The following is a 20388-nucleotide window of genomic DNA, read 5'->3' on the forward strand; positions in this document are numbered from 1 at the left end:
ATGTCGTTGTGAAAATCTCCGTGTGTTGGAATGATCAGAATGAGATAAATATGAAAAACGAAAAGAGCCCTCTGTGTGCGTCCTCTCGTTGGCTTGCTTTCCTCACTTCCGTTTCTCTTCTCGTGCACTGATTTGTTTAAGCTCAACAGCCAATCAGAGTGATTTCTCTCACCGACAGGCGCCGCCGCAGATTCAACATGCTGAATCAGCCGAAAAAACCCCGACACGGGCAGACTAGAGCCGACAGTGCAGGACACACTGCAAAAACTAGGCTGACAGACGCTCACCGACGGCCCAAAACTGTCCGATGGCCGACTGTTGGCTTGGTGTCTCAGGGCCTTTAAGTCATAACATTTCTGACTTGAGTCCAAGTCATGTGAGGTGTGTCGTGTTCACACCTCTGGTAAAATCACTTCTTGAATTAAACTGCTCACAACTCATAGACAAAGCAAATTTTGATTAAAAAACAACCTGTGATGAGGGGTCACAGGTAGATGTGACTTACTAAGGGATCACACCCAGGGCTGTAGCTACCACTACAAACAAGTCTTGTCCTCAAAATCTTTTCTGGGAATTTTTTTTTTTTTTTTTAGCAAATTGGTTTACATTTTACCATTAAAAGCATACACATGGTGGGTATGTTGTAGATTGATTCCAGTATTTTTTGACTCAGTAAATTTAAATTGGACGACTTTTAGACCCCAAAAAAGGAATTACTTATCCAGAATTTTATTCCTGGCAACGTGAAGAGTTGAAACAGCACTTACACCTTAATGTTGTTGCATTTGCAGAATTGAATTTATCAATATTTATTTATTTATTTTTAATATTATTGTAATAATAATATTTTTAATTCTTGTTAGTGTGATGTCCAGATTTTGTGAGGGTGTGTTGGGGTCTCATGACTTCATGACAATTCTGGCTACATCCCCTGGTCACAACCACAAAGGTTACCTTACTCTACCGTGCTCCACTTTATAATCTATTCTAAAACAACACAAAAATAACAGGAAAAATAATACAAAAATGAATCTTCCTCATATCAGTTCTTGGGTAAACTGGGTGTGATCATTGTCAGTGATTAATCTACTCACCAATAACAAAGAAACAATCTCCAAGATTTGCCTCCTCCTCCCTTCCCTCTTACACCACTGTAGTAATGATGTGATGTATTGTGTGTGCGTGTATGTGAGAGTGTGCCCATCCTGCGTGCTTGCGTGCGTGCAGGATGCGTACGTATGAGGGTGCGGCAACTTTACTGCATGGCATGGACTCCTCCAGTTCATACATCCACATCTGATGCTTGATAATAATATAGAGGACGAGTTATTAATAATAATAACAAGCCACAAGTTAGAAGGCGAAATATGCAATATGTTCCCTCAAAGCCTGCAGCAGCTACAGGCTATAATAAAGTTATTATTATATTATTATTATAGGGCCTATTGCTCAGTTAGCACTATGCAAGTTGACACCGGTTTGTCAATATAAACAGGTGAGTTACATGTTTTAAGACGTGCACAATAACAAATATGAATCGATTACAGATTCAATATGCAACTAAAGTATGAAGTGTTTTAAATGTTCACTTTGGAGTAAAACTATAGGCCCTGGTACTATATTTATCAAATGTATTTATAGTTATTGCATTTGTCTATTAAATCTATTGAATCCGTGCTATAAATCAAATGCAATTATATATCAATTCAAACAGAATACATGCAAGTAAATGTAATTCGACTGCAAAAAGCATGATCTCAGTGGGATGATGACACTTCCACTTGTGCGACTTGACACAAAGAAACCGGTCTCCATCCGGCTGCACAGCGTTTCAGTAGCGACCTAGAAACAGTCCCTCCTCTCTCCTCTCTCCTCCACAACCAAGACACGCTGGCTATCTATCTAGTGGCTTCACACTATATCTATATATTTATAAATGTATAACACACACAGCCCTGCTGCTGCCAGGTTAAGAGGTGTAGTTGTACTTCAGGGTGTGTGTGTGTGTGTAGCTCCTGGGAGGGTGGCATGAACAGCAGGCAGTGCAGACTCCCAGACAGACGTGTAGGCAGCCGGAGGGCATGGAGACAAAGTGTCCAGGCTGCAGGAGACACCTAGTGTGAATAAAGGAGGTGGTGATGGTGGAGCACATACCTCCTCTCTCTGGGCCTCCTGCTGCTGCTGCTGCTGCTGCTGCTCCTCTCTGCTCTCTGCTACTTTCTTACAGGAACACAACCCGTAGATGGCACTTCCCAAGGAGATACACACACCAGATGGATGCCTTCCTGGCCGGTCCGGGACCAGCAGACCGCAGCATCATCACCACCAAGTCAGCGAGGATATGCAAGTAAGACTTCCTGTTATGGTTTTCAAAATAAAATCAAATTTTTGTTCCTGTTTGACAAAACTACCCTGATAATCAGGCTGAAATGCAATTTAGTTTGACTTCATTCACTCTATTTTAATCACTGTAGAGCTGCAACAATTAATTGATTAATCATAATAATAATACGTATATTTTTTTAGTATATAATCACCTGATGATAAGAATCATTCTGTTTTCAGTACCTTAGAATGAGCCGTTTATATCTACATAGGGAGCGGGTCCTCTCCACGGAGTCCGCCATGTTTCTACAGAAAGGACAAACCAAACTCTGTTAACTTTTCTTCTTGGGCCAGGGTCGATAACGTTACTTACTCCTGTCACCACCGCTCTCTCTCTCTTGCTTCACTATTCACTTCCAATGTGCACACACTCGACGCACTGGCTTTGCTCCAAATGACCTACGCTACTCTTAAACATCTGGCTCTACAGAGGGGACCATTCGCGTTGGCCACTGTAGCTCTCCAACACGCTTGGCACCCGGGGAGAGGCTTGAGTTGGTTGCAATCTCCTTCACCTCACTGCTAAAAAACGCCAGATCCTACACACTGAACATTTAAATGTGAATATTTTTGGTGTCTCTACTCGTCTATCTTTTACTCTAGTAAAAAAGTACAATATTTCCCTCTGAGATGTAGTGGATTAGAAGTAGAAAGTGGCATGACAAGAAAAGACTCAAGTAAAGTACAAATAATTAAAATGTATACTTAAGCACAGTACTTGAGTAAGTGCACTTATTTAGCCTACATTCCATCACTGGTTAAGATATATGCAAATTTAAGTACTGTTGAAATGTATAATTTCAAAATAATTTCAAATAAGCAAAAAAAAAAATTAATGTAAATAATTTGGCCAAATTTTTCAAATACAAAGTGGCTTGATTATTATTATTTTTGTTGAAGAATAAGAGCATTGCATTAGCATTGGTGATCTTAAAGTGTTTGACTACAAGTACATACTTTCAATGTGCCTCTTTCTGGACACATTTCCATGCTCTTATTTTGTAGGTTAATCGTTAGTCTTCCGGTACCGCTCCATCATTTGTGTGTTTAACTTGATGCAGTTCGCAGCATCAGGCCGCGAGACGGTGTGACGCTCCAATCAGCAGCGCTGAGTGACGCCTCGGTCGCCTAAGCAACCAATTACTTTGGGCGTAGGGCGTGTCCACTGTGAGGAGGGCTGTACCACTATCAGAGGAAGGGGGGGTGACACAAAGATTACAGTAGGGTGAGGCTGCATAATAGAGTATTATCATGTCTTATCATCACTATTATTATAGATTTGGTGGCTTAAATGTCTCTACGAGCTTTAACTGGACATATTAATACACTGTAAACAATTGCTGTTCATTTACAGCAGGATTTCAACAGTATTAACCTGTTATTGCTAAAAACAGTGCTTTACTATTAATACAAAAGATAAACCTGTTAAATTATAGGCCGTTTTTTAACTGAACTATAATGCATTCTTAAAAAACAGCACTTTACTGCTGATCAACTGTCTGAAATATCATCAGTAACAGTTTCATGCAGTGTTTTTTTAATTCTGGGACCTGATCTGCACATGTGAGGCTGGTACATTGTACATGATTGGAAAATTAGTGAATTAGCTTTATTGTTCTTCACTCACATGTTGTTATGGTTTGCATTCTGTGTTTGTAGCCAGACATACATTTTGGGATAAGTGTCAACAAGTCTATTATAGCCTTTTTCCTAACAAGCGCCTTTAATTGTATTTAGTGTGATTCCTATGTCTGTAACCTGCTAAGTCCATTTATTTAGGCAAAAAAATAATGTTTATTAAAATGTATGTAAAAAATACAACCTAAATAGTGCATTAAAACAAATCAGTAAGATAATGTAAAAGAAAGGTGAAAAGCAGCTATATAATGTATCTTTAAATAGTAAATTAACTGTAAAATACTGTGAAATTAAAAAAAAACAGTTCAAACTGTATTTTTCTTTAACAGTACAAAGCTGTAAATTTCAGCGAGAGTATAATAATGTTAATTTTACAGTAAAATAAAGGCAACCCTGCTGCCAGTTCTTTACTGTTATTTTACTGGGAAATTCTTATCAGTGTAGTCTTTCTTATATCTTATCTAACACGACCTGGGTTTGATCTGAAACAATGATAATAGAAGATAAATCATATATTTATGAGCATATGGCATTAGTAGGAAAATGTAAATGCATGCCCATAAACTGTAAGTGATTGATGGCTGAATGAAAAGCTGTAGAGTGGTTCAGGTCTGATCAGAAAGGAGCTGCAGGGCAACACCCAGATTTAGAGCACGGGGAGGTGGTGAAGAAGACCCAGGTGTCAAGATGCTGAGCAACTAATCCCCTGCTGGAGGGCATGATGGCATGGAAACTGGAGCTGAATATCAATAACCACATCTCCTCCTCTAGCAGCCCCCTGACAATTAAGCAGCTAAAACAGAGTAATGAGAATATTAATTATGGTTGGAATTGTCCAACATCCAAAATATTAGCATCATAATGGGGCCGTGTGTCGATGGAAGATCATTTCTGCCATTATCAAGTGGTTTTCTCCTCATAATTCTGACTTTATTGTATCATTTTAAGATAATTTCCCATGATAACAATTTCTTTTGATTATGACTCATAAATATGACAATTATTATGCAGCTATCTCATACTTGAGTAGAAAAGAGCCATCCTTAATGTTATTAGTAATCCCCTGTGCTTTTCCTACTATGACAAGTCAAAATGTAATAGTAGGAAAGGTCTATTACGTATACACATAATGTTTGTTTGTAACAATTATTATTATTATTATTATTATTATTATTATTATTAATAATACATGTTTTTCTATCATAATGATATGATAGAAAATTGAATCAGAATTATGAAGTGGTATCACATAATTATATTATATAATTATTGTCATATTTATGTGAAACTAAGTCTATCTACTATTTTGAGATAATAAGTCATAAATATGAGAAAAAAATACTAATAATAAAATGGCCTTTTTTACTTGTCATAGTAGGAAAAGCACACTTTATTAATAACATTAATGATGGCTCTCTTTTATTCAAGTGTGTGTCAAGTAAGCTATTAATTTAGCTGCAGTATACTCACAACAGTCGGTACGCATACTCAATTTTAATGATGTTGAAACAGCTCCAGGAATACTGATGTGGTGTCGTTGTAAATTTTAATTGGCAGTGTCATTATACAGTCGCAGTTTGACAGACTTCTGACAGAAGTGTTTCCTGTTAGTATAAAACTGTTTAATCTGTTGATTTCCAGTGTGACAGTGAGCCAGCATGCACAATACCATAACCTTTAAACTGATGCAGCTAAATGGAATTCAGCCATCATTAATAAATGTATTATTCACAGCTGGGCTTTTACTACTGTGACACGTCAAAATTACTATTGAATTAGCTAAAATATGGTAATTTAATTCATTCAAAGCACCTGTGAGCGTAGTATATACAGTACACAGATTCACCATTAATGGACTAATTGTACAATTAAAGGCCCTGAAAACATTTATTTTTCTAATCTCAGCTTGTTGAGCAATGGTGTCCTAAATGAGCCCACTATTATTCGTAAACCGCTTGGTATTTTTCACAAAAGATTTTCTGTATTATGTGCTCCTCTCACTGGCTTGACATGGGCAGGACGTCATGTATTGCTGTACAACAATCAGAAATTTTAATCAAAATTTGATGTTTTTGTTGTTGTTTTTTCCCCAAAAAACTTTAACTTTGATTGTGGAACATTTAAAGGAACATTGTGTAACATTTAGGGGGATCTATTAGCAGAAATGGAATATAATATTCATAACTATATTTTATTTAGTGTATAATCGCCTGAAACTAAGAATTATTGTGTTTTCGTTAGCTTAGAATGAGCCCTTCATATCTACATAGGAACCGGGTCCTCTTCACAGAGTCCACCATGTTGCTCATTCATGTTTCTACAGTAGCCCAGAACAGACAAACCAAACACTGACTCTAGAGAGAGCCTTTCATGTTTTTACGTTACCTGAAGGCTACCATACGCTTGTGAAACTGTGGTAATGAGAGCCACAGAGTGCAAAACCGTGGTACCGCCAGCCGCCGTCTGACTTAGGTTGCTCCTAAAGTAGTGTTATTATGGTAAGGATGGCCTCTGAGCGAGGCGAAAGGCTTTACCACGGTTTTACACTCGGCGGCTCACGTTACCGCACCAAATATGGGAGGAGTGAGCGAAGCGGTGTTCAGTTGGTTGCAATTTGCAACCGCACCACTAGATGCCGCCAAATCCTACACACTGTACCTTTAATAATTAATATTTAATATTACAGAGAACTATTTGAAATATTGGAAACCACATTTTCAGGGGCTTAAATTCAAACGTCAGGTGCGTTTAATCAAATATGAATAAAAACAGACAGGAGGTGGCAGATTTTTGCACAAAAACAATACATTTATTCAAGTGTTCTCCAGCACAAGTACATACGGAGCCTCTATCTTCTCTCTGGACACTAAACTTAAGTATTGGAGGGGTGGGGGTGGGGGGGTCGAAGTGGAGAATGACTGCTACATTTGCTGTACGAACTGGTCTTGAGGAAAAGCGTATAGGCCATTAACAGTTATGACAGAAAGAAAGCCACACAGTGTCAACAGTATCACCGAATATAGAATTATTGACCTGCCTTGAACAGTAAAACTCAAATGTTGTTTCTGATAAAAAAACAAAAAACAAAACATCAATTCAAAACAACATTTTTGAAAACAGACATGGAGAATATTACGGCATGGAATGTAGGATTAAGAAGCAATGCGTATTAAGCATACATTATGCTACAGTAAAAGTTATTACCGTTTTTTTTTCTCACACAATTTTCCCACAGATAAGCACCAACTACAGCAATCTCTAGTCTAAAACAATATAGGAAACCTTTCATTATTTGTTATCCTTATTTTTTTCAAGTACAAAGTTAAAATGCCTTTGTTAATATATTTATATGAGTGAAATAATAGTTCTTTTCCGGTACTACAAGGAACTTAAAAACAGTCATTGTCAAGACATAATTTCTCTTCCAATCAAATATATTTTTCTTGTTTAGATAAAATGTTTAGCACCATCAGAAACACCGACAATCCCTCTTTTTAAAGTCTTACAAAAGGAAACAGAAGCAAAAAAACACCACCATGTAGGGCTGTGCAGTGAAGTTGAGACCGTTCATCTTAAAGCTGTCCATAGGCCACTATTAAGATCACATGACATTAAATCTGGATGCACTTGACACAAACAAATCAGTACGATAAAGTAGTCGACTTGGAGTCTCCCTACAACTAATGCTCAAAGCAAGTTTTGAATCAAATTTGTCACTTGATTTTTCATTTTTAACCTATTTTTTTTCCTAATTTGATGATATATATTAGCAAAGAATTATATTTGTACATCTCATACGTAATAAAAAAAAAAAAGATAAAAACAAATTGAAAACAGCAACCCGAAAACTCTATGTACAAAATGTACAAACATGAGGGGACGTTAAGTATTATAGGAGGAGGGGGGGAAATAACATCTGGTTAAAGTATCACAAAGCACAAGCGCTCATATTGAGCTATGTGTGCATGGACAAAAATGATGTCAATAAGGTCACTTAAGAAATTAATTACATTAAGAAATTAAATTTCAAATTTAGAATCTTAAATATGATATAGATAAGCGATAGCATCTGTTTTTATTTTACCCTCTTTACTCTTTGAGTGCCGACGTCTTCGTCAAACACTGTGTCAGTTTTACGTTTTGACAAACCGCAGCCTAAATCCTCCATATTTATCTTTTAGAGGTTACAATCAAGAGAATTTAGTTTGTGAATGTAATCCAAATTTGGATCAGCACTTAAATTTGTCAACATGACGACTACGATTTATCAGGGAAATGGCAACTGTCCTTCACAAGGGACAAAATATTATACAAAGCGCATGACATAGTTCCCTAACTCTGTCTTTACAATCTTAATAGAAATAGACATTCTTTGAATCTGGGTAGCAACATACTGTATCGCTGCTTTAAAACAGGGACCAATATGGACGATGGATGAAGGGGAAAAGGAGTTACAAATGTCAATCCATCTACTGTACACTGAGTCAAATAACATGGGTTTCACATATCAAAATCCATTCTTTCACTTCTATTGGCACAGCCCTACTGTATACAAAAAGTATTACACGAGGGTAGATCAGTTCACATCATAAAACAAAATTCACAAGAACCAATATTTTTTTTTAAAATATCAAGAAAAAAAAATAAAGTATACATATAAAAGTGCTTTATAATGTTGATAAAACAGCACAGAATTGCTATAAAAAGGTAGAAGAACTTTGTGAAGCCGCACCATATTGTTTTGAGGATTTTGCACCTGACAGTTTTTCAGTTTAGAGAGAGGTGGAAGTTGATGAGGAGAGTTACCCGGCCTGGCCACCCTCCCTCCCTCCAGCGACCACACTACTAACAGTTGTACAGTAATATCATTGGTCAAGATGAAACTAAATATAAAAAAAATAGTTTCACAGACGTTGATCTTTTTTTTTTTTTTTTGAATGACAGAAAACATCATTGCCCATGTGGCTAGCTTCACTTTCTGTTTGTGCAGATTGTGGCAAGGCTGAGCGATTAAATGAGCACCAGTACAAACTGTATAAAAGCTGTAAAATGCAGAATATGTTCTATTTTGCAGTCTGTCACTTAACTTTGAAAGTGAACAAAACGTCACAGAACAGAATTGTTTTTATCAACATCAAACACACGTGTTTTCCAGCAACAGGTTAAAGAGCTCCGTATTGTCTAAAGTTGTAGTGCCACATGGGCTGTGATGTTTCTCATCATCTAGGAGCACCATGGTATTGTAACCATATTACAGTAGTACCTTTATTACGTTCAGTTGTGTATAGAAACTGTAAACAAAGAGGTATATGTGATCTGGTGTTTTTGGATTCTTAGAGACACAGCTCTCCTGACACTGAAGAAAACCGCCTTTCTCTTCACATCTCTGTGAGGCTCAGTAGCTGGAAGCATGGCCGCACTGCACGCTGGGAATCTCGCCGCCCCCAGACGTACAGTACGCTCACGCAGCAGAAACATTTCACATATCTCGAAAACCATTTTTCTCTCGGGTCTTTCCCATCGCATCGCCGTCTCTTTTAAAACACATGTTTAGCACTTTTCTGTCTCAGTGTCTTGAGAAGAAAGCATAGTCTCAAGTATAGCTTGCACAAACAAATCAACAATACTTGATAACACTGCTAAAAGGTAAAATGACATATCAAAATTAAATAAGAATAAGAATTACAATTCAAATACAAGAAATAATGTGAAATCTACGTCAATGTGTCGCTTGCAAATTATACGAGAGTATAATTTGAGGATCAAGGCTCTTGTTTTCTATGTCACAACGTACAGTTGTAGTTCCTAAATGGTTCAGAGCAAGTTTTTCTTGCTGCTCAAACGCAGGCAAAGTAATCTTTGAGTGGTGCAAACAGGTGGCGGATGACCGGGACGCTCCATGATCTGCCCAGGAGCCTTTGTCTTGCCAGTCGGCTCATGTTGGACACGTCCGTATAGTGGACTGGGAAGCCAAAGATCCTGACAGAGAAACCAGCCAGACACAAAGCAACCAGCAGGACGGACAGAATAGGGGCAGACATAGGGAGATAATATTGAGATTTTGATCGCTGAAAGAGCTGTGACGAGTAGTTTGAAGGACAATCTTAGTGTTTACATACCTCTCCATCTCAGTGCACCAGAGTATGTCCTCCTTCTCGTTCATGTAGACGGGGAAGTGCTGGTCCTTGCCCTGCTTGATGGAGTTAGACCTGGTGGTTATGGTCCTCACCTTGCCAAACTGACAGAGAATAAAGGGAACAAGAGAAATATTATTACATGAGTCTAACTAGCTCTATCTTTTTCATTGTTTTGCCTCTTTCATAACTGCATAACAGATCAGATCAATTGATAAACATGAGGATTCTGTCTGTGTGTGTTCTCAGTCTTGAAACTGTAACCTCTTGCTGCCACTGGGAGCCGCCCATGTGCAAAGTTGCTTACTTCTGCTGAGAGCAATTACAATAAATGTCATATGTTTTTTCTTCTATTAGTTTATGTTTTGCTGTGGTTTTCTGATTAAATTACAGCTCTGACAAACTGGTTTCCTGCTTTTGAAAGCATGAGATGATAGAGAGAATGTATCTTACTGCCACCAGGTTTTTGAATGCACTTATTATAGGTTGCTTTAGACAAAAGCCTCTACCAAATCAGTGTAACGTAAGGAATGTTACGATGCATGCACTTCTGTTGTGATATATTAATATATATTAATATTTGTTCCATCAAAGTATTATTACACAAGTACCTTAGCTGTTCTGCCATGTTCTAAACAGTCCTGGAGGTCCACCCTGTCATTGTACATAGCACTCAAAGGCCTGAAAAAGAGAAAGAACAGGAGCCAACATTTATATTAAGACTGGCAAAGTAACTGCACATTTTTTTGCTTGGCTGATTGTGATCTGGGAAGATCATTGTCATTGTCTTTTCACACCAATTCGTATATTCAAACTCACATACACCTTATAGAATCAGTTGGGTCTCAATATTAAGTAATGCACACAGAAGGTTTCATAAATGTGTTTTGTGATTTATCAGCACTCCCACCCCATGCAGAACACCATCTCAGCACTGGAGAGCTCCTTCAGCGACAGGCTGCTTCACCCAAAGTGTGTGAAGGAGCGCTATCGCAGGTCTTTCCTTCCTGCAGCTGTCAGACTCCACAACCAGCACTGCTCCCAATAGACCACTTACCACTTACACACCACATACTGACAATAACTGCACTATACTGTATAATGACTGTGCAATATCATTACTACTCAGTTGTAATTCATACTGTGCAATATTTTCAGGTGGAATTTCATTTCATTCTCACTGTGCAATATATTTTTTCCACTTGTGCAATTTTTTAATAGTCTGTTTATTGTCAATACTGTATATACTGCTCCTATTTTTATACTTCTTTCTATTGAAATGGTTCATATTTTGTTACACTTTGTTTAGCTCTTTTTTTTACTGTGTTAGCTGATGCTTCTTGTTTTTTGCACTATCCCCTTTGCTGCTGTACACTGCAAATGTACCCACTGCAGGACTTATGTGAAATTTATGTGAATTGTGGAAAGATGTCAATAATGTTATACTTGTTAACATTTTCTCAGATTTTGCACTGTACTATAGAAATATTATATTTGGTTGCTATGATTACAGTGACAAAGACAGTAATGCATTTTTTATTATTAATTTAATTTTAATTCTTGCAAAGTTCCACATTCACAAGTGTAAATTTACCAAAAAAAAAGCCTAACTTCTTTGTATTTATGAAAGAACTGGAAATATCTGTCAACAATTTCTCCCTCATAAAACAAAAAAAGCAATGAAAACAATGAATGTATGCAATATAACTTTAAAGTTTTTAAGTGAAATTATTGTCATACTCTCGCGTGGTCTTTTTTTTATTTAAATTTTTTTATTTTATGTTGGTTTTATTTAATTTCTGTTGTCCTTTGTTTATATTTTCGCTATGCTTCTTCTGTATTTAAATGTTTTTAATGTTTTCTTGCTGTTACTATGTAAACTGTCATTTAAAAAAAAAAAAAAAAAAATTCAAAAGGGAACTATCTGCAGCCAATCAGATGTCTCCTTCCATTTCAGCCAATCACCTTAAAGCTAGACTCGAGGCGACGGTAGCGTCACATCCTGTTACACCTGCGCACTCAATTAAGAGTTAATTAAAGTCAATCAGCTGCTGGGACATGGCGACTGGTAGCGACCCTCCAAGTGAAGGTGAAAACATAACATGTTAACTTATCACAAGTGATGAAAATTACTCGTTTTGTTAAATTGCGACATTAATTTAGTTAGAGACTTATTTGAAACCTGTTAAGTCGGTTTGGCTAGCCAGCTAACTGTGTTGTTACATAAGTTAATGAGCCTTCTGCTATGTCAAGTAAGGTAACTTTAACATCCTGGAGTGAATCAGTGAGTGGAGGAAGTATTCAGATTCTTTAAGATACTTAAGTAAAAGTACTAATACCACACTGTGAAATACTCCACTATACAAGTAAAAGTCCTGCATTCAAAACCTTACTTAAGTAAAAGTATGTCAACATGTAGGCTACTAAACGTTTTGAAAGTAAAAGTACTCATTGTACAGTAAAATGTTCCCTGTCAGTGTTTTACTATTATATATATATGATGTGTCTGGATTAATATTACTGCATTTTACTGCTGTAGATGTTTAAGGTTGTGCTAATTTTAATTCCTTTATTTACTGTTAGATATTTTAATAATAATAATAATTTGTGCAATTTTGTTAATAGTCTGTTTATTGTCAATACTGTATATACTGCTCCTATTTTTTATACTTCCTTCTATTTAAATGGTTCATATTTTGTTATACTTTGTTTAGCTCTTTTTTTACTGTGTTAGCTGATGCAGCTTGTTTTTTGCACTATCCCCTTTGCTGCTGTACACTGCAAATTTCCCCACTGCGGGACTAATATAGTAATATCTTATCTTATACAGTAATGCATGAGCCACCGACTTGTCGACTTGTCATGATCTCAGAAACTTGTCATGATCTCAGAAAAACAGCCCTGTTTTCAGCTTTGTGACGATGCATTTTCCACCTGATCCAACAGGGTTTTAAAATAGTTTATTCAGTTTAAGAAGTAGGAGATTTTCCTCAACACATAAAGGAACACTTCATCCTAAAGTTTATTACAAATCATTCAAATTCACCAAATCTGGAGATACGTGGTTTTCACTGGACAGGAAGGGTATGATTAATTGTAATCTGTAGGTAACTAAAGCTGACAGAAAAATGTAGTGGAGTAGAAGTATAAAGTAGCATAAAATGGAGATACTCAAGTAAAGCACAAGTACCTCCAATTCAGTACTTGAGTAAATGTACTTGGTTACATTCCACCACTGGAATGAAGTCAACGTTAGTGAAAATGAAATGACTGTTTGACATGTTTGACAGGGGCTTTCGTCTCAAGCCGAGGCAGCAGAACGGACTTTTGTGCAGCAGTTGGTTAGGGGGCTGTCCCCGTCCCCAACCGCATCTCTTGAAGTGAGCGGAGAGCACAGCAGTTAAGGCTGGAGCCCGCCAGCGTCATCACTACGATGCCTCCCAATACTAGTTCGAGGCAAGCCACGTGCAGGTAATGCATTTAATTTACTTTAGGATTTAACATTTTATTCCTACATTTGGTAGTACAACAATATTAGTCCTGTAGATGTAAGAACATCTGATATTTGAGATAGCCCTCAATTTCACAAAGTGAAGTTGACGTCAAACGCAAGGGTTTTTAAACAATACAATTCTTTTAAATACATTTATTTAAACCAAGAAATATTTGTGTATCTCTGAAATACATTTATGAACCTTATTTTTTTATACAGTATGTGGATTTTGTTTACATGTATATACCGTACAACAATCAATATCTTTGCATCGAAAAATATTTTTTGTGGAGAGAGTCATTTATAATATACATCACGAGGTACATTTGTGACTCATCTGATTCCATATGCAATGGTCATTTTCTGCCATTTTTAAACAGGAGAATATTTGTACTGAATATTTGTAAATTTCTCCTAAACTATCCACCAAAATCAGTTTCAGAATAGACCGGAATCATGCTTCATTTTATATCTCCAACAACTAGTTTCAATATCTGTAAACAAGGTTCGGGATTATGGAGGGGTGGCATGCATCTCATCATCTAAAGTTGGTTAGTTACATATCCTGATACTAAAGTCATTTATTATTTTAGTCAATATATGATTGGCATAGTGACTGTCTTAATATTTGTGGTAATTGTTAAAAGCTTGGTCTATGTTACACAGCAACTCTGTAAATGTAGTCCCCCATTGTGTATGACACAGGCTGCTGCTTCCCTCACCATTCACACACCAACCTGTTCATGCCAGGAAGGTTACCCCAGAAGTAACGGGCGCGGTGGGCAGCGGACACTTCCTTGGCATCGATCATCACCGGGTTGCACTGAAATTAAAGTAAAGCAGTGGAGAAGGTAAGATGCTGTTTTACATACAGTATATTACAGTACAGTTAAGTACAGTTACCATTTAATAGCACAGTATTACTGGTATTGGAGGAAAAAAACATTGTATAATTTTGATTTACTAAAATCAAGTGGAGAATATTTTAGCTGACCAGGTCATCACATGACAAAACGCAATATGTAGAGCAAAAGGCAAGTACACTGGACATATTGGTCTAATTAGTGCCACAAGGGGGCATTCATAAACCATCAATTCTTGCGTCACTGGTGTCACATCATACTGTATCTAGAAGTTATGACTAGTTATGGCCATGGAGGATTAGATAAATCTTTAGCGGACAGAGAGAAGCTGACCTCTAAAAAGCGAGATATGTCCCTCTTATCGCTGACACCCATGGCAACCACGTTTTCAAAGAGCCAGAAGAAAGGCCGGTTTTCCCCCTCCTTCGGCCGAGCCTCGTGGAGCAGCCTGTAAAACTCAAAGAACAGGCGTCCGGTGCCCTCTGTGGGACAGAAACAGTCATTGAACAGTGTTGTTGGTACAGTAAGGGGCACATTCTGATGATACTTTGGTGATTTGTCTATTCAGATAATCAACTTGTTGGCATAACTTCACAAATAAAGTCATAACAATGAAGAGTGAACCTACCAAAAAGACCTTTCCTAGCAGGATTGACTATAGAGAGGTCATTGCATGGGCTTCCTCCAATAACTAGGTCAAAAGGACCCCACTCGTGTATCTGTATACAGATAAGATACAGAGTCAGAAACACAGAGATAAAGACAAGAGACAGTATAGATAAGGATAAGTTGTAAGATAAAGTGATCCAGCATTTCACTCCAACAAATACTGTTGAAAAAAATAACCATTTCAGTTGTACTTGTAGAGTCTGGTGGTCTTTATTGTGTTCTAGTCTTCTCCTGTATAACTTTATGCACTGTGGTAATGGGGCAAGGAGGCAACATTTTGGTTTTTCTTTTGAAAATATTGGCCAGGAATGATGTAATATGATGTCAGTGAACTGTGCAGTATATCCGGCATGTTAGGGAACCTTGATAGTCAGGCATAAGGGAGACTACAAATGTTCTATTTGGGAGGGTTAAGCCGCCCACACATGATCGGTGGTAAAATCGCTCTGCGCTTGCTGTGCCATTATTTTCCTACTGGGAGAGCGGTGCCGCCCGACAAGGTGCAAGCGCTACCCTTGGCATGGCGCACTGCTCAAAATTGCCACCGATCGCTGCGCTCAAAGCTCAAATTATTTAAACTTTGGCCTTGATTGCCGCTGAACAGCTGCAACTTTTGTTGTTTCTTAGAAACAGTGAACGGTGTTCCTTATCATGTTAAGGCAGCTTCAGGGTCCAACTCTCTCTGGTTCTCCTAGTGTTGGATAAGGAGACCCACTGCTGGGTCTCATGCAAGAACATTTTTGTATTGTTATGCTAAACTTCTTTTACATTTTTCAGTGAGTTTTTCTCATTCGCCAAACATCAAACTCTCTTAACTGCACAAACTTGTCATAAATCGCTTGTTTCAGTCTGCCGAGTGCCAGATTGAGGAGGTGCACGTTTGTGAAATTTGATCATTAGCACCCCTGAAACCGCTATTTAAGGCTACATGTTCATCTCTGTTTGTGGGCAAGATTCATTAACAAAAATGGTATTTCACACCGCGGAGCTTTAAGTCCTACCGTCAGAGATCCGCAATCAAATTTAGCCGTGTCAGTATAGCATGAGGTTTGATGCTAAATAACGTCTTTCTAAAGCAAAGCGGTCCGTGCAAACATCTGTACATTATTATCAGAATTTATAGCAGGGAGAACATATAACGTCCTCATTGGGGGTACCTGCATGTAGGTTGGAGCCCTGTTTTGTTTGTAGTTTTTACATTAAAGCCATTTCTAATATAGTTTTAACGACACCAGAGCTTCTTAAGGCATGGACACACGTTAGGACTCGAAGGACTTTGGGCGTTGTCACTGATCAGATCAAGCTGGACAGAGTCTGTTTCAGTGTGTGTCGGTTGGATGTTGACAGTCAGGAGATAAATGATACAGTGTGTGTTGTTGAAAAAGTCTAATACTTTGTCCTCTGATTCAGACGCTGCCCATTGTTCTCTCATTATGATGTTTTAAACATGTTTCATAACCTGTATCTCACTAGAGTTTACAGTCCGTATTGCTTTCATGTCTCCATTCACCATCTCGTTCAAATATTGCATTTTTCGTCTATGTTTCCCTTCTTCTACACAGATTCTCTTTTTGATGAATGTGTGTTTCTGTTTTAGTACGGGAACATGAAAGAATTCATGTTATTGCAGGATTTCTGTGGTTGCTTAGCAAGACATCTGTAATCATAGCTAACTATCACTCATTGTGTTGTCCCTGTATTTACTCAGTCGTTCAACATGTCCCACATTTAAGACTAAAAAAATATCTGTGCATGCATAAAACAGTAGTAGTTAGGCAAAAAAACTCGAGGAAGAAAATCAAACTCACGTGTTTGCGTGTGACGTTCCTCACATCGCCAACATACATGATGCGACCCTGATGCCTGACGATACCTACAGTGATGGAGTCTTCGCACACTTCAGAAGCTACATAGCGATCCACTTGGATGCCAAGTTCTTTCAGCACCAATAGACCTGCAAAGTACGGGGGTCAAAGGTCAGACAGAACATAGAAAACTGAGGACACCAAAACCAATGAACTGTGTGCGATAAATAGCAAAAACTGTTGTGTAGTTCTGATTTAAAAACAAATCATACGCTGAGTAGTACTGAAAATGACCACTCAAATCCTCCATTTAAGAGTATATATTCAGTCAACTAAAAGGATGACTTTCATTTTACTGAGACCAAAATGATTGTGTTGTGTTTAAAAAAAGAAAGGGGGCATTTGGTGTAAATCAATACAAACGGAACATTTCATACAGACTTTGGCTACGTTCACATTGCAGGTCTTAATGCTCAATTCCGATGTTTTTTGCCCAGATCTGATCTTTCTGCCTTGACTGTTCACATTCATGTTTGAAGTAACCCATTTCTGACGTCAGTGTGAACAGATCTCTGCCCTGAAATGCCTCACATGCAACCAATAATGTCACACACAGAGGGGACTGCTGTCCGACGGCCCATTGGTTTGAAAATACACACTGGAGTTGTTGGAGTCCAGTGACTGCCAGACTCTGTTAACATATTGCTCAATATAACAGATGTGGGTTCCCCGATACACAGATGAGACTCCTAAATCATTACATATGACTTTGTATGACTACTAAAGAAAGACTTTTCATTTTGGCTGATATTTAACTTTAACAGCTCTTCTGTGAATTAAGTTAAATAAACTAAAGACATCCCGAAGACATCCCGAAGACATCCCGAAACACCGCCAGTCTGCACGTCCACACAATTTTGTAAAACATGAGGAATTTATCACATGAACTGAGTGAATTGTGAAAAGCATCCACTCCAAACCTTCATTAACATGTTGTTAAATTTAATGGAGCCAAGCTTACCGGTAAACATCTACTCCTTCTAAAAGATAATTTATGATTTCTTACGACTCATAAACAGACACTAACTCATTCTGTGAACATGATTCAGCATAATTCTGTATTTAATTTAGCCGCATGTAAAGTGAATAAATGTGATGTTTCCCAGATGAATTTCGTCTGCCTTAACGACGCAGTTTACGAATTTTTAGAACTGCTGATTTATTAAAACAGAGTTCTACTGAGTGAAACATGACGGCGAATTTAGCAGAACTCAGTAGAAAAAGTCTTTTTTTGTCAGGTAACAAACATTATCAGTGTCTGATAAGAGAGGCTCTTCTTCTGTAGTTTTAATGTATGCCCGTTCTCACAGCGGTCGCATTGCGAGTGATCGGATATGTATCGGATTTGGGACCACATATATAAGTGGCCCAGATCTGATTGGATAAAATCTGATTTCTGTGTCCACATTGCTGAAAAATTCCGATCTGTGTCACATGAGGGCAAGAAAAATCTGATTTTGGCCACATTTGCTTGTAATGTGAACGTAGCCTTTGATTAGAGAGAGGGGACTCAGTTATTGTCTCACCTGTTGCTATGCCGTCAAATAGCGACAGGACACGAACGGGCTTCCTCATCTCCGTCATGACTGGGGGGTAGATCTTTGGTGAATCCTGAAATACAACAGAGAGGGAAGGAGAGAGGGGGGAAGAAAATGAGACGCACAGGAAAAAAGACTCCTCGCCTCAGTGAGACAGTTAGTGGGATTTATAGCCTTAAAAGTCCATTACTCACGAAATCTTGGTCATGATTATTTGCAAAGAAGTGCTGGAGACGGCTGGGCCAGTCAGTACGACGCCCCAGTAGACCAAACGCGTCCTTCTGACCACACATGTAGCAGTTCCACGGGTCCTCTTTAATGGCTGCATGGGCCGCTCCTTGACCGACAAGGAGGTCGACACACTCCACACAGAAACACCTGGACACGGGCCAAGAGGTCAATCAGTACAAGTGATGATATATCTACATAGTATCTAGTAGAAGATAGTGTTCAGTTTTGTTGTCCAAAAACACATTAGTGAGCCGCACCGTTGCATCGGGTGACATGTTCCTTCATTACAATAAACAATTATTTGAGTCAATCCCACAAACACAATCCTGCTGCTGTAAATTCTATGCAAGTTTCCACCAAATGCACAATTTACTCCTGTCTTAGTAATGCTTGCATAAATAACAGTTTCCCGCTGTTTTAGGAAATTATTAAGCTTTTTAAAAATGAAACTATATAGTGGCTCCTCCAGTCCACATGTCGAAGTGTCCTTGGGCAAGATACTTTACCCCAAATTGCTCCCGGAGGCTGTGCCATCGGTGTGTGAATGAGTATTTAGATCAGATCCTGATGGGCAGGTTGGCTCCTTACATGGCAGCCTCTGCCATCAGTGTATGAATGTGTGTGTGAATGTTGGCATGTAGTGTAAAGCACTTTGAGTGGTCGGAAGAATAGAAAGGCGCTATATAAATGCAAGTCCTTTTACCATTCACCAAGTTATCAGTAGGGCTTGGGGCTGAGCGCCACAGACGGGGAAGTGAAGTGTAAAATTTATTGGGGATTGGTTTAAAGCATTGTTGGTTTCTGTCTTTTCATGGGTTGACGATAACGAAAACATATAGTATCATAAGCCTTTAAAATAAGGTGTATGATAAATGATTGACCGCTCTCTCCTCCCAAAATTAGTAAATCAATCAGAGATCAGAAACAGGCAGGCAAGTGCAGCATTAGTCTTCGTTTTACGTCATCGAGTTTTGAGAGGCGAAGAGTTATCATCCAAACGTCATCCAAATGCAACGCACAGCGGACCATTGTTTGCTGATTTGTCCAACATGTGACTGACAAGGCTCAAACTGTTCTCAGTGGTATTTTTCTAGACTTAAATCTCGTAGTCTGTGTGAGGACACTGCATCAGACTTTATAGTTAACAGTGGTCTATTCAACGGACATACGACCACACTTTAAATAATATTTGTGATCTTGTAATAGTGTCTACTCCTATAACCCTGAATGTGAAAATATACTTGTGTCAGTCCTTTCATATAAATCAGTAAGTCCATTTCCATCCAGCTATATTTATGCGCATTTTTTAAAAATGTGGAAATGCCAGAAATTTGTTTGAGGTTTGTCAGGCGCTCTTCTTTTAATTACATCATCTCGTCGCAGCCTCTTCTTCTGCAGCAGTTTAATGTCATCTGACTGGATAATTACCGCCATAAACAGTTTATCTCGATCCATTCAACTCCTGCTATTTGCATAGCAGTAATGGATGGAAACGTGCATCAATTTGCATTTTCTTTAGCTGATTTTCTGGAAATTCAGTTAACAAGACACTTTAGATACTATGACACTGCC

General features: G+C 38.1%; 1 protein-coding gene and 1 long non-coding RNA gene across 7 annotated transcripts in view; one reads left to right on the forward strand and one right to left on the reverse strand.

Moving 5' to 3' along the window:
• The first annotated feature begins 2216 nt into the window (after positions 1–2216).
• LOC141783856 (uncharacterized) overlaps positions 2217–20388 on the forward strand; it is a 94164-nt gene continuing 75992 nt past the window's right edge. Inside the window, exons 1-4 of one of the 2 annotated variants that reach the window (XR_012597371.1) lie at positions 2224–2347; positions 12115–12246; positions 13448–13628; positions 14356–14501. This is a non-coding gene — a long non-coding RNA (uncharacterized LOC141783856). Of the gene's footprint in view, positions 2348–12114; positions 12247–13447; positions 13629–14355; positions 14502–20388 lie in introns of both variants that reach the window. The other variant, XR_012597372.1, reaches the window with a different exon arrangement.
• dnmt3ab (DNA (cytosine-5-)-methyltransferase 3 alpha b) overlaps positions 6811–20388 on the reverse strand; it is a 48158-nt gene continuing 34580 nt past the window's right edge. For 3 of the 5 annotated variants that reach the window (XM_074661432.1, XM_074661435.1, XM_074661431.1), the window contains 9 exons: positions 18780–18963; positions 18574–18658; positions 16991–17136; positions 15142–15232; positions 14847–14995; positions 14373–14473; positions 10769–10838; positions 10143–10261; positions 6811–10002 (listed from right to left, as the gene is read on the reverse strand). In XM_074661432.1, the coding sequence (XP_074517533.1) occupies positions 9861–10002; positions 10143–10261; positions 10769–10838; positions 14373–14473; positions 14847–14995; positions 15142–15232; positions 16991–17136; positions 18574–18658; positions 18780–18963 (1087 nt within the window). In that variant the 3' untranslated portion in view covers positions 6811–9860. The remainder of the gene's footprint in view (positions 10003–10142; positions 10262–10768; positions 10839–14372; positions 14474–14846; positions 14996–15141; positions 15233–16990; positions 17137–18573; positions 18659–18779; positions 18964–20388) is intronic. The other 2 variants (XM_074661434.1, XM_074661436.1) reach the window with 1 other exon arrangement.

The sequence above is a fragment of the Sebastes fasciatus genome, chromosome 15 (assembly GCF_043250625.1).
Source record: "Sebastes fasciatus isolate fSebFas1 chromosome 15, fSebFas1.pri, whole genome shotgun sequence".
NCBI classification, from domain to species: domain Eukaryota; kingdom Metazoa; phylum Chordata; class Actinopteri; order Perciformes; family Sebastidae; genus Sebastes; species Sebastes fasciatus.